At 42.5% G+C, this 22,740-nt stretch overlaps 1 protein-coding gene across 2 annotated transcripts in view; it reads right to left on the reverse strand.

The window, feature by feature from the left end:
- Positions 1–22,740, reverse strand: part of CDH13 (cadherin 13) — a 553,953-nt gene that overhangs the window by 248,504 nt on the left and 282,709 nt on the right. For both annotated transcript variants that reach the window (XM_070761895.1, XM_070761896.1), the window contains exon 5: positions 10,999–11,151. In XM_070761895.1, the coding sequence (XP_070617996.1) occupies positions 10,999–11,151 (153 nt within the window). The remainder of the gene's footprint in view (positions 1–10,998; positions 11,152–22,740) is intronic.

The raw sequence follows: 22,740 nt of genomic DNA on the forward strand, positions 1-22,740 counted from the left end.
ATTAAAAGACAATCTAAAAAACCCCAATTTTAAAAAAACCACTCATACATACAAGCATACCATGTATAAATTCTATAAGCCTAGGGGGGAAGGGAAAATTTCAATTCCCCCATGCCTGACGACAGAGGGTGGGTTTTAAGGAGCTTGCGAAAGGCAAGGAGGGTGGGGGCAACTCTGATATCTGGGGGGAGCTGGTTCCAGAGGGTCGGGGCCACCTCAGAGAAGGCTCCTCTCCTGGGTCCCGCCAAACGACATTGCTTAGTCGACGGGATCCGGAGAAGGCCAACTCTGTGGGACCTAACCGGTCGCTGGGATTCGTGCGGCAGAAGGCGGTCCCGGAGATATTCTGGTCCGATGCCATGAAGGGCTTTATAGGTCATAACCAACACTTTGAATTGTGACCGGAAATTGATCGGCAACCAGTGCAGACTGCGGAGTGTTGGTGTAACATGGGCATACCTTGGAAAGCCCATGATAGCTCTCGCATCTGCATTCTGCACGATCTGAAGTTTCCGAACACTTTTCAAAGGTCGCCCCATGTAGAGAGCATTTGTTGAACTCTTCATGTGAAAGACAGACAGAGAAGAACATTTCTAAATTCTGAGCTTAGATTCTGAACTTTTAAGGCCAACTCAGAACAGACCTTCTGGTTGCACAAGTCAAACTCTGGAGATGATCATTCTTCCATTAACTCTTTCTAAAGAAATTACTCTAGTCCATTCTACTGACACAAGGCATTTGTCTGTACAAGACCCTCAAACTGAAGTTTCTCCTTATGTTAGCACACGACGGGGTAGCAGAACACCATCCAGGAAGCAATGAGCTTTGAAGACCATTTGCCAATTTCCTTGAAGCCCACCTACCTTGCTGGAAAGCTATATTTATAATCCCAGCTGCTTCCAGGCCATTATCGGGATAACATTTCAAGCAATCTGTTTTCTCGCTGGTTTCTTAGGATATGTGCCTTGTAATTCCACAGTGACCTGTCCATGATGCTGAAGACCCCAATTTGGGCTAAGCGGGAGGACTGTGATATCAAGCACTTGAGACCATTGGAAAAAACAGCTATAGTGACCTCTGTGGAATGTATTCAAGGAAGAATTTTGAAGATCTAACCCAAAGGAGGAACTACGGTCAATGTATCTTACTGCAGTTAGGAAATAAAAAATAATGTGCTGATCCCCCCCACACACACTCTACAGTAGTAACTTTGATTCAGAAAAAAGTTGAAAGGGACCTCTACCATTTCAGACTAGTGGTTCTTCAATCTCTTCTTAAAAACCTCTTGTGATGGAGCACCCACAACTTTGAAGGCAAGCTATTCCACTAGTTAACTGTTCTCACCATTAGAAAGTTTTCCCCTTAGTTCCAGGTTGTTTCTCTCCTTGACCAGTTTCCATCCTTTGCTTCTTCTCTTGCCTTCTAAAGCTATAGATAATAAGTTGACCTCTTCCTTGTAGCAGCCCCTGAAATACTGAAACACTGCTATCACATCACCCCTAATCTTTCTTTCCTCTAGACTAGTCATATCCTGCAACCGTGCTTCATATGTTTTAGTCTCTGTTGTGGTTGGCTCTAGGGCAGCTCCGGGAGCTGGAGATTTTGACGTGGATTTATGGGAGTCCTCTGTTTATCGGAGACCTGTCTGGTTGCCAGCTGACTCGGACAGTGAAACTGGCTCATAAGCAGAAGCAGACAGTGGGGGAGAAGAGGCAGGCATGGGGATGGTTGCAACCAGCCCACCAGCCAGTTCTCTAGCTAGGGAGTCCTCAGACTCTGAAGGGGACGATATCATGGATGATCCAATCTTGGATCCCTGTGTGCGCAGGATTCTGGGACGAAGGGATCAGTTGCGCAGTTGAGATAAGGGCGTGCAGCTGTTCAGGGGTTAATTATACTACAGAGACTCCGATAAATACGGGAGTTTGGGAGTACTGAGGTGTGGGCATTTATCCATTTGCAAGAGTTTTTAGAAGAAGAAAAAGATTTAAGCAGTGTGGGGCTGCTTTCGGTTTTCAAGAACTCTTGTGAACTTTGACATCCTTCAGTTCAGTATGTGGGGCCTGTGAGGAATTTGGGTAAGAGGAATTTGTCACCTCTTGGGATTACTGAACAGTAATTGGGAATTGATTTTACAAGACTCTGCTTATAAAAGAGATTGATTTATTTTTCTGGACGTGTGTTTGAATATTATTCTGAACTCATAGGGGGCTAATTGCCATTAGCCCAGCATAACAGTCTCCAGACCCTTAATCATCTGAGTTACATCTCTCTGCTCTTTTTCCAAAGTTTCAACATATTTTTGTAATGTGGTGACTAAAAATGGATTCAGTATTCTAGGTGTGGTCTTCCTTTAAAAAAAAAAACTTTAACTTTTAAGTGTTTACACTTGTTGTGGTTAGCTCTGGCCCAGCTCCTGCCCCAAGGACTGTGGATGTGGGGGAGACATCCACATACTGCAGGCCTGTTTTCCCCCCAGTGGAATCTGCTGATGGAGGCTCCTCTGACCAAGAAGACATGAGTGACAGGGAGGAGGAGAGTGTGGCAGACAGCTCAGAAGGAGATCAATTCTCTAGCTCCTCCTTGGATTCAGAACAAGAGTTAATGATACAGCCACCCATGCGGAGAGCGATGCATAGGCAACAACAACTGAGAGATTATTATCAAAGAAAATGAGGCCACCTGTGGTTGGGTGGGGCTGTGGTCATTAGTGAGGCTGCTATAAAGAGCAGCCTGTGGGTTTGGCCATTGTGGAGGATTATCTGATCGTTGTGTTTCGCGACTGCTTTACTGACTTGGACCTTTTGTGTGCTGATTTTTCCCCGCTTTGAAACTAAACCAGAGCAAAGTGTGTTTCACTTTGTGAAAGAAGAAGGACTGTGAATTGCCTCACAGCTGCAAGCTAAGTATCTCAGAACTGATAAGGGACTTGTACAAATTACCAGTTTGTTTGGAGACGAGGGCTCTTTGCTATACCAAAAGAGGGCTTGGTTTCAGTGAATTTTCATTATAAAGAACATTTTGAATTTTCAAACGTGTGTGTGTCTGAAATTTGTACCTGTGAATTTTGGGGAGGATTCTACCAGAGAGCTCAACAGAACAGCACTTAAGAGCAGGAAGTGCTGATTTGGGAGAAAAGGAAAAATAAAACAGAACTGTTAACTTCAACCTTGCTTGTGGCCTTCTTGGTCTGATGGTCCACCACAGGGGATAGGATGTTACATGAGATGCACCACTGGTGTGTCACAAAAGGACTGTATTTCTGGGTAAACAAGGAATCTTTATTCCTGAAATCTTGTAACCTTTGCATCTGTTCCGTCCTTAGCCTTTTCATTCATCCCAGTCCAAACAGAAAACGGATTAACTCCTCGAAACCAGATTTCACTTCAATATCCACGGGAAATAACGGCTCTTCTTAAAATGCCTTTAGTTTTCCATATTTTTCACATTACAATGCCAAAAACACACTTTGCGGTAATCAAGGGGCTTTGTCGACTCTGAATTTAGCTAAGCATCCTCTGTGAAGCGAAAAGACATTTTCAATTTTAAGAAATGAAATGACTCTGGAACCTGATAGTTAACTATAAATTATCTGTCACAAATGCCAGGTGCTTAATGTATTAATACCTCCCATCCATACAGTCGAATTTATTATTACCATTTCTGGAATAAATTTTCAGGTTGTTTACCGAGATGAGCAGGGTAATTCATAAATTACCAAAGGTATGAACATCCATGTCATCTAGCAGAAAAGAGGGAGATTAATTCTCTTAATTAATAGGAGTTCCTTCCCTGTGTTATTTTTAAATTGCAATGACCTTTCTTGTGAGTTTATCTCTTTCTCTTTCTCCCCCTCCTTCAGCTTAAGAGTATCCGCAGAGTAGTATAATAAACAGAGAATAATAGGAAGGAGCTAATCTACATTCGCTAAAACTTCGGCTGTAAGTATTGCTACCTCCTTCAATTAGAAAGATGTTCTACTTCTTCTCTAAGTGGCAAAGGAACTTCTTCCAATTAGATGGACAAGATACAGCAATAGCTAGGCTTGAGCAAGGTTCATCTCTTCGCAAATATGAGTTCGTAAAGTGATGGGTTGTCCTCAGTTTGGTCAAGCAATTGTGGTAGCAGTGGGAAGCTCCATCCATCCTCCCGGGATGCTTCTGCGCATACACAGAAACATTGTGCATGTGCACAACCATGCACATGAACCAGTAGCAACAGGTGTTAGAACCCACTACCGACTTAGATCATTTGTGAGGATGTAATGACTCCAAGTTGATTACCTGCTTGACTCCATTATCAGCCTCTGTTTCTCTTCTACATTGATCCAAACAAATGCATATCTGATCAATAATCCAACACAAGGGGCATTTTTGCCACGTTAACAATGAACAAATCACAAGAGTGAGGATTTCAGGAGTGGGTACTGTTGGGTTTCACCACTCTACTACATACATGCACTGTCTTGTAAACACATCTCTATGGTCAGGTCAAAATTAACTGACCAGTGTGTCACCTTTTGATGACCAAAAGGGGCAGGTACTCTACAGAATATATAAACTCCAGAGTAGATGCTCCCCCCTTCTGATCACCTTTTGGCCCTGATGACCTTTCTTTTCCACTTCCTTCCAACTCCTGTGTGCTCCATTGTCCTCGGCTGAGGACACATGTGGGAGATGAAATCCAAAGCCATCCTCACACATGGGACCATCCAGAAGTTATTAATATAAGCTTATCTGCCTGCAATCTGTAATTGCATGAATCAACAGAATTGTAAGTAAAGATTGTACCTTTCATCTTTGTGAAGGAGTGGTCATTCATGGCTAACAAATGGGATTCTGAGCCACCTGTTGACTTCTTGCCATGCTAAATCCGCTGCAAATTAAGCCAGCTGAACTCTGCTAATAGTAATAATATTAATAGTGACCAAAAATACCAAACAGGTACTGCCACATGGAATCTGATGGTGTTCCCTATTTAGAAGGGATTTGAGCATTCATTCATTCATTCATTCATTCATTCATTCATTCATTCATTCATTCATTCATTGGATTTGTATGCCGCCCCTCTCCGGAGACTCGGAGCGGCTAACAGCAATAATAAGACAGCGTATAACAATAATCCAATACTAAAAACAATTAAAACCCATTATAATAATTAAAAAAAACCCAAACATACATACAGACATACCATGCAAAAAATTGTAAAGGCCTAGGGGGAAAGAGTATCTCAATTCCCCCATGCCTGGCGGCAGAGATGGGTTTTAAGTAGCTTACAAAAGGCAAGGAGGGTGGGGGCAATTCTAATCTCTGGGGGCAGTTGGTTCTACAGGGCCGGGGCCGCCACAGAGAAGGCTCTTTCCCTGGGTCCTGCCAAGCGGCATTGTTTAGTTGACAGGACCCGGAGAAGACCCACTCTGTGGGACCTAACTGGTCGCTGGGATTCGTGCAGCAGAAGGCAGTCCCTGAGATAATCTGGTCCGGTGCCATGAAGGGCTTTATAGGTCATAACCAACACTTTGAATTGTGACCGGAAACTGATCGGCAACCAATGCAGACTGCGGAGTATTGGTGCAACATGGGCATATTTGGGAAAGCCCATGTTTGCTCTCGCAGGTGCATTCTGCACGACCTGAAGTTTTCCATTCACCTAGTGATATCTTGCTCCATAGTAGCATGCCAGTGAAACTTATAAGAGGGGAAAGAATAGTCCTACCAATATTCCTGCAGCGAGGTTAGTTTCTGAACGAGCTGGGTTCGTCTTTTTTGTTAGCAGAGTTTAAGTAGAACTACATGACACACTTATCATTTTCATTTCTGCAGAGAATCGCATTTCCATTTCATGTACCTGATAATTCAGAAAACAGTTATACCTTTTCACCGAGAATCTGATATTCTTGCCTCTGAATATGGAGAAGCTTCTTCTGCAGGATCTGTGGAATGTCAGTCTCAGGAGTGACAAAGCCAAGAATTACACGAGGCTGATCAAACAGTGGAGACCTAAGCAACTGGAGTTGTCAGATGAGAATGGTGTAAGATGTCCCATACCTGGCAAGTAGAGAGGAGATCAGAACAAAAATGTTCTAAAGGCTTTGGACTGATCTCCAGCTACTGCATGACATTGGTGTGGATCACGCTCAGTAAAGTCTGAGCTGTCAGAACAACCATGACCCAGATCTTGGAACCTTGGACTGATTTTGGACTATTTTTCCTGCACGCTCCTGTTAAAAAGGAACCATACAGGCAAGGGTCTGTCAGAAACACTGTTTTCCTTTGCAATTCAATTCAATTTATTAGATTTGTATGCCGCCCCTCTCCGAAGACTCGGGGCGGCTCACAACAATGATAAAAACAATATTATAATGGCACAAATCTAATATTAAAAATAACTAAAAACCCTATCATAATTAAAAACCAAACAGCACATACATACCAAACATAAATTATAATGAGCCTGGGGGAAAGATGTCTCAAATCCCCCATGCCTGGCGGTATAGGTGGGTCTTAAGTAGTTTACGGAAGACAAGGAGGGTGGGAGCAGTTCTAATCTCCAGGGGGAGTTAATTCCAGAGGGCTGGGGCTGCCACAGAGAAGGCTCTTCCCCTGGGCCCGCCAGATGACATTGTTTAGTCGATGGGACCCGGAGAAGGCCAACTCTGTGGGACCTTATTGGCCGCTGGGATTCGTGCAGTAGCAGGCGGTTCCAGAGGTACTCTGGTCCAATACCATGTAGGGCTTTAAAGGTCATGACCAACACTTTGAATTGTGACCGGAAAATGATCGGCAGCCAATGCAGGCCACGGAGTGTTGTAGATATGTGGGCGAATCTGGGAAGCCCCACGATGACTCTCGCGGCCGCGTTCTGCACGATCTGGAGTTTCCGAACACTTTTCAAAGGTAGCCCCATGTAGAGAGCGTTGCAGTAATCGAACCTCGAGGTGATGAGGGCATGAGTGACCATGAGCAATGACTCCCTGTCCAAATAGGGCCGCAACTGGTGCACCAGGCGAACCTGGGCAAACGCCCCCCTCGCCACAGCCGAAAGATGATGTTCCAATGTCAGCTGTGGATCGAGGAGGACACCCAAGTTGCGAACCCTCTCTGAGGGGGTCAATAATTCCCCCCCCCAGGTTGATGGACGGACAGATGGAATTGTCCTTGAGAGGTAGAACCCACAGCCACTCCGTCTTGTCTGGGTTCAGCTTGAGTTTGCAAGCATTGACTGTTATTTCTCTGACCTTGAATAAACTATGAACTGCCATAGAAACAGGAAAATCTCCAGGGATCGCAGCTCCCAGGTTTTTTTTAACAACAATATCCCAGACTAATCAAGTAGTGGTATGCTTTCTTTGTGCTGAACTTTGTGACTGCTGTTTGCTCAATAGGACTCCCACCAGCCTGCTGTGTGCAGAATTGTATGATGGGCCACACAGAAAGAATGTACAGCAATGACAGCATGGATTTGCATTTATTTTCTGGCTCATCTAACAGGGTGCATTTAAAAATAAAAAAAACACCGTTTGCAAAGCTGGAAAGAAAGAAAAGCAAAACGGCCATGCTAAAAGAAATAAATCTGTGTAGAATAAGAGCTCCAATGAGTATACAGTGATCCCCCGTTTATTGCGTCCCCAACCATTGCGAACAGGGTACTTTGCTATTTTTCAACCCGGAAGTCAAAATACCATCTACGCATGCGTGCCCGTTTTTTCTATGGGCACGCATGCGTAGATGGCAACTGGGAGATCAGCTGCTGGGCGGCTTCCCTGAGTCTTCCCCCTCTTGCTGGCGTCAGCGAGGAGTTTCCCCACCGCCCACGCAAACTCCTCGCTGCCGCCCGCCCTTCGCCCGCCCACGCCGTTCATTCTCGCCGCTTTCGAGCTGAGTCCGGAAGCGAATTCGCTCCCGGACTCAGCTCGAAAGCGCCGATAGCAAGCGCCAAGGAACGGCTTGTCCACGCTGGTTCTCGGCGCTTTCGAGCTGAGTCCGGGAGCGAATTCGCTCCCGGACTCAGCTCGAAAGCGCCGAGAACCAGCGTGGACAAGCCGTTCGTTGGCGCTTGCTATCGGCGCTTTTGAGCTGAGTCCGGAAGCGAATTCGCTCCCGGACCTCAGCTCGAAAGCGCCGAGAGCCAGCGCCCCCCGGACCCCCAACCCGGGTTTGGGGGGCTGCTAGGAAGCCCTCCATGCCGGTGGCAAACAGCCGCGCCACCCCCAATCTTCGGCTCCTCGCTAGCGCTGTGGGAGTAAAAACACCATCTGCACATGCGCAGATGGTGTTTTTACTTCCGCAGCGCTACTTCGCAAAAACCCGCTCGTTGCGGGGGGTCCTGGAACGGAACCCTCGCAACGAGCGGGGGATCACTGTACTGCTTTTATTGATTGATTTGATTTGATTTGATTTGATTTGTATGCCGCCCCTCTCCGCAGAACTCAGGGCGGCTCACAGCAGTGATAAAACAATATCCAATAACAAATCTAATATTAAAGTCTAAAATAACAATTAACATTGTATGACATACAATATATGTGGGTTTATGCCAAATTATGTATTGTGTCATGTTTATGTAGTGTACTACCGAAGATGGTGACCCTGTATTAGGTCCCCTGCCATAATGTTTATTTTTAATTTTTTTACTAGTACAGTGTTCCCTCGATTTTCGTGGGTTCGAACTGCGCGAATAGCCTATACCACGTTTTTTTAAAAAAATATTAATTAAAAAATACTTCGCGGTTTTTTTCCTATACCACGGTTTTTCCCACCCAATGACGTCATATGTCATTGCCAAACTAATAATTTTTGCAAATAAATAACAAAAAAATTAATTATTGTTAATAAATAATTATGTTTATAAATATCAGGATCACTAAGTGTCTTATTCAATGTGAGTACCAGTAATAATGGTGAATAAGTGGTTGCTAAGGGAATGGGAAATGGTAATTTAGGGGTTTAAAGTGTTAAGGGATGGATTGTGATACTGTCCATAGCCAAAAATTGTGTATTTACTTCCGCATCTCTACTTCGCGGAAATTCGACTTTCGCGGGCGGTCTCGGAACATATCCCCCGCGAAAATCGAGGCAACACTGTATTATGTATATTAATATTATTATATCTTTACATACCCCCAATATGTACTTGACAAAACAAACAAATAAATTAGTGTACATTCAAAGTGACAATAAATTTTATTTTATTATAGATATCTCTTTCTCTTTTACTTTCACTTTCTCTTTTATTTAGTATGAGAAAGGGCTATTGCTGTGCGGTAGATGCAGCCTAAGGAAAGTAGCAGAGATTACAGAGGTAGAATTGGGGATAAGAAATGCCAAACGCCTGTTATTTCCTGTTCTCTAGTTAAATAAAAGTTAGGTAGCCATTCAACACACGATGCATAGATTACTGTACAACTCAGAACATAGAATAATAGAATTGGAAGGGTTCTTGGAGGTCTTTTAGTCTACAACCCTTGCTTGCAGTGTTCCCTCTAATTTTTTTGGGGGGTGGGCGGAAAAGTATAGTGTCTGAGCAGCAGTCCCTTCGGGACTGGGCGGCACATAAATAAATAAATAAATGAATAAATGAATAAATGTATGAATGAATGAATGAATGAATGAATGAATGAATAAACAAACAAACAAACAAACAAACAAACAAACAAAAAACCCACCGTTTTGCCTCAGAGAATTTCAAAATAAAATACTGTACTGCGTGTCTATAACAGTGAGCTCATAATAGGGCAACTCTATCAATATCAAAATGCCACTTAAATAGTTGAGCTAGTTTCAAACTAGATTTTGATTTTCTTTCTCTCTTCCTTACTCCCATTCTTTTTCTTTCTCTTTTCCTTCCTCTCTTTTTTCTATCTGTTTCTCTCTCTTCCTCTCTTCCTCTCTCTCTCCTTCCCTCTCGGCTTCTGGGCAGGTTTGGAAAACTCTGAGTTGATGGTGATTTTTAAGTGAGCGATTGCTCACTGCTCAGCTTAGAGGGAACTATGCTTGCTTGAGCAGGAATCTCTACACCACTTCAGGCAAATAGTTGTACAGTCTCCTTTTGAAAGCCTCCAGTGGTGGCACACCTACAACTTCTGAAAGCAGCCATTGTACTGGTTAATTGTTCTCACCGTTAGGAAATTTCTCCTTAGTTCTAGGTTGCTTCTCTCCTTGGTAAGTCTAATGTGTGTCAATGTCACGGCTTTTTAGGAATTAATCTAGTGACTGAAGTTCTACAGAGTTGTTTCTAAAGCAGTCCTCGTCGCATTCAATATTATGTATTTCACATCTCAGCTTTGTCCAATGTGTTACAATAGACCAGTCTTTTGGCAGACCAGGGTATCGGGGTTACCAGGGTAACATGGCTCATTAATGTAGTAAAAAAGACTGGAAGGAGACAAAAAGAGAGGGGGGGAGAGAGAGGGAGGGAGAGAGAGAGAAAGAAAGAAAGAAAGAAAGAAAGAAAGAAAGAAAGGAGAGAGAGGCAGAGACAGAGAAACAGACAGGTAGAGAGAAAAGAGAGACCGAGACAGTGAAAGAGAGACCGAGACAGAGAAACAGACAGACAAAGAGAAAAGAGAGAGAAATAGAAAGAGAGAGACAGAGAAACAGACAGACAGAGAGAGAGAAAAGAGAGAGAAGGGGGAGAGAGAGAGAGAGAAAGAAAGAAAGGAGAGAGAGAGAGGCAAAGACAAAAACACAGACAGACAAAGAGAAAAAGAGAGAGAAATAGAAAGAGAGACAGACAGACAGAAAGAGAGAGACAGAGAAACAGACAGACAAAGAAAAAAGAGAGATAAATAGAAAGAGAGAGACAGAGAAACAGACAGACAAAGAGAAAAGAGAGATAAATAGAAAGAGAGAGACAGAGAAACAGACAGACAGAGAGAGAGAGAAGAAGAGAAGAGGAGGGGGGAGAGAGAGAGGGGGGAGGAAGGCAGGGAGAGAGAGAGAGAGAGAGAAGATCTATATATATGATCAACCAACGAAAACACCGACCAGGACTACTCACCTCATAGGTAGCAATGGCTTCTCTATCAAGTGATTGTGTTACGAAGATTTCTCCTGTGCCCTCAATCACTTTGAAAACTCCCTTTGGCTCCTGTTCTACTCCTCTCCCCAAAATTCGGAACTTTGACCCCTCCGGCCGGTCAATGTCTATCACCTGTGGAAATGAACAACAAAATCATTACAACTGCAAGCCAAGCACGAGAATCACAGTCATGAGATGCAGTGACAAGGTCCCATATTCAAACCCCACTTATTAGCATTGTTATAACTTGGTGCTTCTTCCATTACCAGTACAGGCACTCCTTGAGTTTGCAGCCACAGCTGAGCCCTTCACTCCCCCACTCGAAACAGAATCCCCTACGAGACTAGACTTTCAATCCTGGGCCTAGAAAGCTTAGAACTAAGACGCCTTAAACAAGATCTAAGTATTGCCCACAAGATCATATGCTGCAACGTCCTGTCTGTCGGCGACTACTTCAGCTTCAACCACAACAACACAAGAGCACACAACAGATTTAAACTTAATATTAACTGCTCCAAACTCGACTGTAAAAAATATGACTTCAGTAACCAAGTTGTCGAAGCGTGGAACTCATTACCAGACTCCATAGTGTCATCCCCAAACCCCCAACACTTTACCCTTAGATTATCTACGGTTGACCTATCCAGATTCCTAAGAGGTCAGTAAGGGGCGAGTACAAGTGCACTAGAGTGCCTTCCGTCCCCTGTCCTATTGCTCTCCTATATCTCCTATACCCTTCTTCTATTCCTATATCTCTTCTTCTATTCTTTCATTGATATGCTTTATTCCTCTATCTTCTTTTCTATTCTTTCTTAGATATATTTTACTATGAGTATCTCCTCTATAAACTTCATCACATATTTTACTATGTGTATACCCACTAAAACCCTCATTGTGTATTGGACAAAACCAATCAATCAATAAAATAAAAAAGTGAGTTTTAGCTCCCCTTTTTACAACCTTTTCTTGCCATGGTTGTTAAGTGAATCACTGAAGTCATTAAGAGAGTAAAGCAGTTGTTAAGTGAATTGGGTTTCCCCTTCAACCTGCCTTGTTAGAAGGTTTATTTATTTATTTATGTATTTATGTATTTATTTATTTATTAGATTTGTATGCCGCCCCTCTCCGTAGACTCGGGGCGGCTCACAACAGCAATAGAACAATTCATAACAAATCTAATAATTTGAAAACATTTCTAAAAACCCCATTATTAATCAGACATATATACAAACATACCATGCAAAAGGAGACCATATTTCACCAGGATTCTGCAACCGTCATAAATATGTATCAGTTGCCAAGCATCCGAATTTCGATCATGTGACCATGGAGATGCTGTGATTGGTCGTAAGTGTGAAAAATGGTCATAAGTTGCTTCTTTCAATGCTGTTGCAACTTCAAACAGTCGCTAAATGAATGATTATAAGTCAAGCACTCGCTGCAATTTCTTCCACAAACTACAGTTCCTTTTTTATTATTATTAATTTTTAACAAATTTATATTACACACAACATAAAACAGTGCATAGTGAATTGTGCCCACCACCCACACACACACACACATTCCCCACCACCAAATCGGGGGTGTTTCTTGTATAGTCCACTTGACCCAAGAGCACTATTTCTATTTACATATTATAGAGTGATTCCAAATTATTTCTTGTAGCTTGGTCTTGGATTCTGCTCGTCATATATTGTCTTACCATGTCCCACTGTCCCATCAGTTGTCCCAACTCAGTTTCATTATCCGAATTTATCCTTTTATCCATAATTTCAAATTGAACATGAACCACCATGTACCTATACCAATTTTGCATTGTCCATTTTGTCGCATCCTTCCAACCCAAAACTATTACTGCCTGAGCGCTTTCTATTGCTGCTTTTTTTATTTCTCTAAATTCTCCCATCGCATTGCTTTTAACTAGTACTGCCATTCCTTAGTGATTGTCCCTTGTATATTTAGCATTCTATTGATGTCCTCTTTCACTTTTTGCCAAAATTTCTGCACTATCGGGCATTCCCAAAACATATGCATAAACACTCCTTTGTCTTGACACCCGTGCCAATACAAACTACACTTCCTGATATCCTGTAGGAAGCTCCCAGCTATGAAATGAAAGTTGTTCATTTTTGAAAAGATACTAGTTCTGTTAAAAATGAAGCAGGGTTGCAGATTATTGAAAGATCTTTTCTTTTTTTAAAGTCACTCATCGTTTGAGGATATAATTGAGGACATAATTATATATAAAAAATACTTCCTACCGTTCTCCCAGGAACTTAGCAACCTGCCTGGTTTTCCTCCCCTCTTACATCCTTAGAACTGCCCTGTTAAGTCTAAATAGAAATTCAGTACTAACATGATTTCAGAGTAGTTATCTGCAAAAGAAGGAATTACATCACGGAATAGCAGAGAAGCAATAAATTAAGAGGCTTAGCACAGTTTCACAAGGATTAAACGGGGACTAAGGTTCCTTATCAGACAGAAAATGTTAAGCAATTAATCTATATAATGTCTGTGTCTCATTATACGTATGAGACATTTCTCCTACATTTTATTTACCTGTCACAAGCTAGACTGCCTTTCAAAGATCCAATTCAAAGGCAATTTGGCAGAGTTTCTGAACTGGAGAGAGTTTCCAGACTGAATCAGGAAGCCAAATAAAATTAGTCGCCTTTAGACCAATTGAGATACTCTGGATTATATGCAAGACCCCTCCGCTCCATTCCATGTTTATTCAGAAGCCTTAAGTAAATCAGGCCAGTTTGAGGAATTATTTTATTTATTTATTTATTAGATTTGTATGCCGCCCCTCTCCGTAGACTCGCGGCGGCTCACAACACAATAAAACAGTTCATGACAAATCTAATAATTATAATTTAAAATATTTTTAAAAACCCATTACTAAGCAAACATACATACAAACATACCATGCATAAATTGTATATGCCCGGGGGAGATGTCTCAGTTCCCCCATGCCTGACGACAAAGGTGAGTTTTAAGGAGCTTACGAAAGGCAAGGAGAGTAGGGGCAGTTCTAATCCCTGGGGGGAGCTGGTTCCAGAGAGTCGGGGCCACCACAGAGAAGGCTCTTCCCCTGGGGCCTGCCAACCGACATTGTTTAGTTGACGGGGACCCGGAGAAGGCCCACTCTGTGGGACCTAATCGGTCACTGGGATTCATGCGGCAGAAGGCGGTCCCTGAGATAATCTGGTCCGATGCCATGAAGGGCTTTAAAGGTCATAACCAACACTTTGAATTGTGACCGGAAATTGATCGGCAACCAATGCAGACTGCGGAGTGTTGGTGTAACATGGGCATACCTGGGGAAGCCCATGACTGCTCTTTTATGGATCGGTTCAAACTCTCTGATCGAACTGAAGTTATGAATTTATTTTGAATCATGGCAGAGCTCATTTGCCTACTCCTGATAATTTCGCCCATGCATTCAAAAGACATTGACGCTTTTATACATTTCTGTTTGACTGGATGGACCTGTCTACAAGAGGAACATGGGGGCTCGGTGGTTAAGATGCTGGGCTTATTGACAAGAAAGCCCAGGTTCGAGTCCTTACAAAGTGAGCTCCCATTCTTGCCTCAGCTCCTGCCCATCTAATAATAATAATAATAATAATAATAATAATAATAATAATAATAATAATTTATTGGACTTGTATGCCGCCCCTCTCCGAAGACTCGGGGCGGCCCACAACAATAATAGAACAATATAGCCGTAAAACAAATCCAACATTAAAAAAACATATATAAAACCCCAGCAATTAAAACCATACAGCACATACATACCAAACATAAAATATAAAAGCCTGGGGGAGGATGTCTTAGTTCCCCCATGCCTGGCGATATAGGTGGGTCTTAAGTAATTTGAGAAAGACAAGGAAAGTGGGGGCTGTTCTAATCTCTGGGGGGAGTTGATTCCAGAGGGCCGGGGCCTCCACAGAGAAGGCTCTTCCCCTGGGCCCTGCCAAATGACATTGTTTGATCGACGGGACCCAGAGAAGGCCAACTCTGTGGAACCTTATCGGCCGCTGGGATTCGTGCGGTAGAACCATGGAAACCATGATCTTTGAATCCTTTTTAAATCCAGTGATTGAAGCTCCATATAACTCGGTCAACCTATATTGGGCAATTCTTCAAGATAGAAGGCCCATGCGAGAGTCACCGAATAAACACCCTAACAAAGCCAGACACACCAACCAAGTTTCCAAGAAAATAGATTTTACTGCTAGACCTTTCAAACCCAGCAAATATACTGTATATATGTATCTGCACATTTGCTCTCTTTTTCTGCTAGAGCAATTTTGCTCTTTGCCAATTCTTTTTTTCCCCCCACCTCTTCAACACCTGCAAAACAAATTAACCATCCTTCTCGATTGAGGTTTGGAGTGAACCCTGCATGACAAATTAACTTGCCCGCGAACGTGCTTCTCATCCCAAGCAAAGAGTCAAGAGTTCATTCTGCCCATCCGAGCCCGGGAGTTAGTGACTTCGCACCTACTGTTGGAAGCCATGAACGACAATGTTGATCATTACAGAGAAGGAAGAACCAGAGGGGGGGGGGGGGGGGAGAGAGAGGTTTGGTTTAATTAGCCACAAGATGGAGCTCCGGGCTGGCAGAAATGAGATAAATGCAGATGCCTTCTAATTAGAATGCAGAGGTTGTGGCAGTAGCAGTTCAAAGGACCTGTGCTTCTTCCCTGCTTGCATTAAACATGTACAGCTGCAGGAAAGGGATGAATGTTTTGCAGGAATTAGACTTAATATTTCTGCTGGAAAATGGCAACCAGCAAGGGATGACCGCAGAGGCACTTTTTTAACCCTTCTTCTTCTTCTTCTTCTTCTTCTTCTTCTTCTTCTGCTTCTGCTTCTGCTTCTGCTTCTGCTTATTTCGTATTCGTATTTCATCACCAGTCGGGCGCTTCCCAAGCACCTAGGACTGTGTGATGTAGTGGCGAATTATGTTTGCCGATCCCAGTAAAGCGGCCTTTTGCAATTGACAGATGGAGATTTTGTCAATTCCGATGGTTTTCAAATGTCCGCTGAGATCATTTGGCCCTGCGCCCAGCATGCCAAGGACCACTGGGGCCACTTTCACTGGCTTATGCCAGAGTCGTTGCAGCTCGATTTTTAGATCTTCGTATTTCACTAATTTCTCTAGCTGCTTCTCCTCAATTCTGCTGTCCCCTGGGATTGCGATGTCGATGATCCATGTTTTCTTTTTCTCCACGATCACAATGTCTGGTGTGTTATGCTTCAGAATTCGGTCAGTGTGAAGTCCCACAGTAGTTTTGCTTCCTCCCTCCCTCCCTCCCTCCCTCCCTTCCTGGATTTATAGTTTCTTTTTATACAGCCTTCATGGCCCTTTAAACTTTATATTTATGGTTGCCATGTCTTGCTACAAGTAATAAAGTGTCAGCTGTTCCTGTATTTCATAAGAGGCTGTCAGAACATGTCATATTTTATTCTGCCTGCCAACAAAGCAACCTCACCTCAAAGAAAGAGAAATGAGGGAGGGGTGGCTACATTCTTCATCTTTAAAATGCTTCTAATTTCTTGGAAAATCTTCTGTCCTATCAAAAGGTTATTCTGCACGAATTTGGACATGGTTGGCTGGGGAATTTTGAGAGTTAAAGTCCACATCTCTCAAAGTTGCCAACTTTGAGCATCATTGCTGTAGGTAAATCTCAGAATTACTCCACACACACACACAAACAAAAACCCATCACAGCAAAAGGCTTTCTGAGGTTAAAAAGATCGGTAAATCTTATTTGTCCCATCATCTCAAAAGCTAATGGCTCTGAGATTTATTGTGGATGTTGAGCTTGTATCCTTGAAGTAAATTGAGAGAGAGAAAATATGTATTAAGGAAGTATCCCTCCTTTCCATGAAAAATTACTTGCAAGGCCTCCAATTCAGGTTCCTGAGACTTTGGTTAGTTTCAGTAATTCAGAACACCTCGGAAGGAAAGTCGATCATTTAGATCAATAGGGCCTATTTTCCCCCAAGTGACGAGAGGTTCCAAGGAAACGCTCTAAACAGCCCTAGCTACAGATTGTAAACAGCAATATCACGCTATCATTTTTTATTATATAAGGTGGGAAAAGGAAACAAGCAAGGTGTGATTTGTCTGAAATAGGCACCAAAGGCCAAGGATGAAATGAAGGCTTCAAGCTGCAAATGGATTTAGAATCATGACATATAACAAACATTCTTACACACACACTGGGTTTTCACCAGCTGGCTAAGAAGGGCGTTATCTTTACAAATAATTTCTGCCAAAAACCAACAAAAAACTCCCCTCCATAATTTAATCTTTACGGTATTTCAGTTCTATCTTTTAGGTTACAGTTTTTATTATTATTTTAAAATTGTAAACTACCCAGAATTACCCCACGGTAAAATGAGAATGGAGAGCAATAAAGTGACCAATCTATAAATAATTTATTTTATTTATTTTAAAACTTGTTGGCAGCTTTTTTGCACTTGGCTGGAGACCTCATCCATCCCATACTTCAAAGCAATCTCTGTCTGTCTCTGTCTGTCTCTTTCTGTCTCTCTGTCTCTCTCTCTCTCTGTCTCTCTCTCTGTCTCTGTCTCTCTCTGCCTCTCTCTGTCTCTCTGTCTCTGTCTCTCTGTCTCTTTGTCTCTCTCACTCTCTCTCTGTCTCTCTCTCTGTCTCTGTCTCTCTCTGTCTCTCTCTATCTCTCTGTCTCTGTCTCTCTGTCTCTCTGTCTCTTTGTCTCTCTCACTCTCTCTTTGTCTCTCTGTCTCTGTTCTCTCTGTCTCTGTCTCTCTGTCTCTCTCTGTCTCTGTCTCTCTCTCTCTGTCTCTCTCTCTGTCTGTCTCTCTCTCTGTCTCTGTCTCTCTCTCTGTCTCTCTCTGTCTCTCTGTCTCTGTCTCTCTCTGTCTCTGTCTCTCTGTCTCTGTCTCTCTCTGTCTCTGTCCCTGTCTCTGTCTCTCTGTCTCTCTCTCTGTGTCTGTCTCTTTCTCTCTCTCCTGGTCAGGAATAGCTGGAGATAGCATTAGCATTTAGATTTATTCATAATCTTGGAGATAATCTTTGAACAGGGGTGTGTGCGTCTGTCTATGTTTCTATGAAAAAGCCACATATCCATGCAATAACTGTAGAACAAAAATGGGAATTCTTCAACAGGCAATAAGACAGTTTGGTGTAGTGATAGAGGTGCTGACCTAGAAACCAGGCAATGATGAGTTCTAGTCTCACCTTAGGCAAGAAAGTTGGCTGGATAACTTTGGGCCGATCACTAGGAGTCAGTGAATTCTAGTCCTGCCTTAAACATGAAAATCAGCCAGTTACCAGGTGAGTATGAATTCTAGTCCTACTTTAGCTATGAAAGTTGTCTAGGTGACTTTGGACCAATCTCCAGGAGACCGTGAGTTCTAGTGACCTTGGACCAATCTCCAGGAGACCGTGAGTTCTAGTGACCTTGGACCAATCTCCAGGAGACAGTGAGTTCTAGTGACCTTGGACCAATCTCCAGGAGACAGCGAGTTCTAGTGACCTTGGACCAATCTCCAGGAGACAGTGAGTTCTAGTGACCTTGGACCAATCTCCAGGAGACAGTGAGTTCTAGTGACCTTGGACCAATCTCCAGGAGACAGCGAGTTCTAGTGACCTTGGACCAATCTCCAGGAGACAGCGAGTTCTAGTGACCTTGGACCAATCTCCAGGAGACAGCGAGTTCTAGTGACCTTGGACCAATCTGCAGGAGACAGCGAGTTCTAGTGACTTTGGACCAATCTCCAGGAGACAGTGAGTTCTAGTGACTTTGGACCAATCTCCAGGAGACAGTGAGTTCTAGTGACCTTGGACCAATCTCCAGGAGACAGCGAGTTCTAGTGACCTTGGACCAATCTCCAGGAGACAGCGAGTTCTAGTGACCTTGGACCAATCTCCAGGAGACAGTGAGTTCTAGTAACCTTGGACCAATCTCCAGGAGACAGTGAGTTCTAGTGACCTTGGACCAATCTCCAGGAGACAGCGAGTTCTAGTGACCTTGGACCAATCTCCAGGAGACAGCGAGTTCTAGTGACCTTGGACCAATCTCCAGGAGACAGCGAGTTCTAGTGACCTTGGACCAATCTCCAGGAGACAGCGAGTTCTAGTGACCTTGGACCAATCTCCAGGAGACAGTGAGTTCTAGTGACCTTGGACCAATCTACAGGACACAGTGAGTTCTAGTGACTTTGGGCCAGTCATAAGAAGACTATGGGTTCTAGTCCTGTTTTAGTCATGAAAACTGGCTGAGTAACTTTGGGACAATTATTGTTCTGGGGAAAATAGGAGGAAGAAGAAGGTATATTTGCTGCCTTGAGTTACTTATAAAAGTAATAAAGACATGCTTTTTATAAAAAAAAATCCCTGCACAAATAATAATTTTCTGGAGGTACATTGTATGCCAGTGGTTGGTAAGGTAGAAACCATAAGATATGTTCCAGTCTCAACCTCTATCATGCTAATAATGTCTTTGTCATTTTTTTCCCTTTCTCACTGTTCCTCCTCTGTCGCTTTTTCCAAAGGCTAAAATTAAGATGATTATCTAAAGCAATTTCAGAATTAAGCTCGGCACCACACAAAAATGACTTCATTTAGGGTTGCCAGTCAAGTTGGCGAGCAGGAAATGGAAGACTTTCAGACTTCCCAATTTTGTCTTGGTCGCATCTAAATATATCTTGTTATTAAGCAAAGGAAACATTTGATATCATGATTGCCAAATGACAGTATTAGCTCAAATTGGCTTCTTATTATAGGAACCTTCATGAGGATTTCAAAGCTTGACAGATATAATATAAAATCCCAATTTTGCATAATCAAAAACTTATGTTTTTTGGACCTCTTATTATTCTGCAGTAAAGGATATTACTATTAGTGACTGTGAGTAATGGCATTAAAATCAGACAATTATTTTTTTTCCCCAAAAGTATCTGTGAAAAGTGCCTTTTAATATTCACTAAAGCCAATTTTATGCAAATGAATTTATTGATTTAATGTTTTTAGCCCGCAATTTTTTATTTAGCATGTTTCTGCCGTGCGCATTAAATAGCGGTTTTTGAGCAGCCAAAAGCAACATTTATTTATATCCAGCAGTGTTTTGAAAATGAGGAGGAATATGACGTTGAAAGAGGTAGAAAAATTGGATAATTTAAAGCAGATACAAAATGACTATTATAAATTTGCCATCGTGCTGGGTCTTTTCCCAAACAGCATGTTCTCATTATATTTTGGCACTGGAGTGAAATTTGAGACTTGCAAGATTGATGTCAACCTCATTGGGTAGACTAGACCAGGAAATCAACTCTGCAGGAAACCTTAAATTACATTTATTGAGATTTTATGGAGTTTGTGAGATAATCTGATTATGCAATGCATCCACCCCTTATGTTCTTAGGATTTAGGAAGGTATCTCTCTAAATCTCTTCACAATAGAGGTGGGTCCTTGGCTTACAACAGTTAATTTAGTGACCGTTCAGAGCCCAACTTATTTCACTTCTTGCTCAACAGCAGAAATTCTGGTCAACTGTACAAGTGTGGTCCCAATTGTAGCCATAAGTCAAGGACATATGCTAGAATTGGGTATGTCTTGTAGTCTAATCAACAAAAGGAGTAGGAGTGACACGACAGCATCTTCCAATATTAGAAGGGCTGCCAAAGGAAAAGGAAGGGGTTGTCAACTATTCTTGAAAACCCTTAAAGGCAGGATAAGAAGCAACAGGTGGAAACTAATCAAGGAGAGAAACAACTTCCCTGCAGAAGTTGTGGGTCCTCCACCACTGGAGGCTTTTAAGAGATTGGACAACCACCATGTGAACTGTGAATACCATTTTATAATGTCTTGGTAGGGCCACCCTTGGAATACTGCATTCAGTTTTGATCGCCACAGTGTAAAAAAGATTGTTGAGGCTCTGGAAAGAGAAGAGCAACAAAGATGATTAGGGGACTGGAGGCTAAAACAGTTGCAGGAACTAGGTATGTCTATTTTAATGAAAAGAAGGACTATGGGAGACATAATCGCAGTCTTCCAATATTTCAGGGGCCACCACAAACAAGTGAAGCTATTCTCCAAAGCTTCTGACAGTAAGACAGTAAGAGCTGGGGTGGCGCAGCAGGTAGAGTGCTGTACTGCAGGCCACTGAAGCTGGCTGCAGATCTGAAGGTCAACGGTTCAAATCTCATCACCGGCTCAAGGTTGACTCAGCCTTCCATCCTTCCGAGGTGGGTCAAATGAGGACCCGGATTGTGGGGGCAATAGGCTGACTCTGTTAAAAAGTGCTATTGCTAAATGTTGTAAGCCGCCCTGAGTGTAAGGAGAAGGGCGGCATAAAAATTGAATGAATGAATGAATGAATGAATGAATGAATAAATAAATAAGACAATAAGCAATGGGAGGAAACTGATGAAGGAGAGAAGCAACTTAGAGCTAAGGCAAAATTTCCTGAAAGTTAGAACAATCAGTGGAATAACTTGCCTCCAGAAATTGTGAGTGCTCCAACACTGGCTGAAGATATTGGATAACCATTTGTCTGAAGTGGTAGAGGTTTTTCCTGCCTGGGCAAGGTTAGAATTAGAAGAGGTCCCTTCCAACTCTGTTCTTCTATTCTATTTGTCTGAAATGTTATAGGGTTTCCTGCTTGAGCAGGAGGTTAGACTAGAAAATCTCCAAGGTCCTTCCCAACGCTGTTCTTTTGACTTCCTGTAGGCACGAGCAGATGATTAACAAATAATGTGAAGTGGTTAAAGAATGACCTACTAAAATGTTTGAGGTGTTAAACCGCTCCCGAGGAATAGTCTGGCATTCTTGATTGCAACGTCTCCATCCCCAATTTGTAACCTCTAGATAAATTACTACTATAGAGAGAAACAATTAGCTGAGAACTCTTCCTCTTTGACCTTGGGAGTAGGAGCCATGGATTTGATTCCTAATGGAACTAATGACTGAAGAAAATCTGTAATTAGATCTGGGGACGGTTTGCTGCATAGACAAACGCTAAGGAATTGTCTTTACGTACAATGCATATTAGAAATCAAGATAATTCACCTCAAGAGGGCATTGGGGAATAGATAGAAGTCCCCACCTGAAGCCAGTTCTTTCAGCTGCAAGTGATTTACTCTGGGTAGTTTCCTCTTTGTAAAAAGAAGGCTAGGAATGAGTCCAACTGTTAGAGAAATTATGACAATCCGTAATATTGATGAGCAAGGTTTTGATTGTTCATGGATCATCTAAAGGACTTGAGTCAGCGATGGGTTGCTCCCAGTTCTACAGAAGCGTTACACACATACGAACCAGTAGCAATGGGTTGTAGAACCTGCTACTAGGGGCAGGAGGTGAGGTGCTGTCCTCTTTCCTTAATGTTTGCTGTACTTGGAAATAGAAGAAGGGGTATTTCCAGAGCCATAAGCACGTCAGTCAACTGCAGCAAAAGCAATTTGTCCTCTTTGCATTTAGGGTGCTGCAGAAATATTTGGTGTACCGTTGGGAATGTTAAAAGCAGAGTTATGCATGTTTACATCCTTAAATTCGTGTTCCTATTGGATTATCCGACTTCAAAGATTTTCTCTGGCTCTGGCCTTATGATGCCTCCAGGCACCAAGGTTTTTAGAATAGTACTTTTTTCATTATGTTCTTTTAAGAAAACTTTTTAAAAAGTTTGTATAGCTTATTTTGACTGTGTTAGCCAGAATGAATG

The sequence above is a fragment of the Erythrolamprus reginae genome, chromosome 9 (assembly GCF_031021105.1).
Source record: "Erythrolamprus reginae isolate rEryReg1 chromosome 9, rEryReg1.hap1, whole genome shotgun sequence".
Classification (NCBI taxonomy): domain Eukaryota; kingdom Metazoa; phylum Chordata; class Lepidosauria; order Squamata; family Dipsadidae; genus Erythrolamprus; species Erythrolamprus reginae.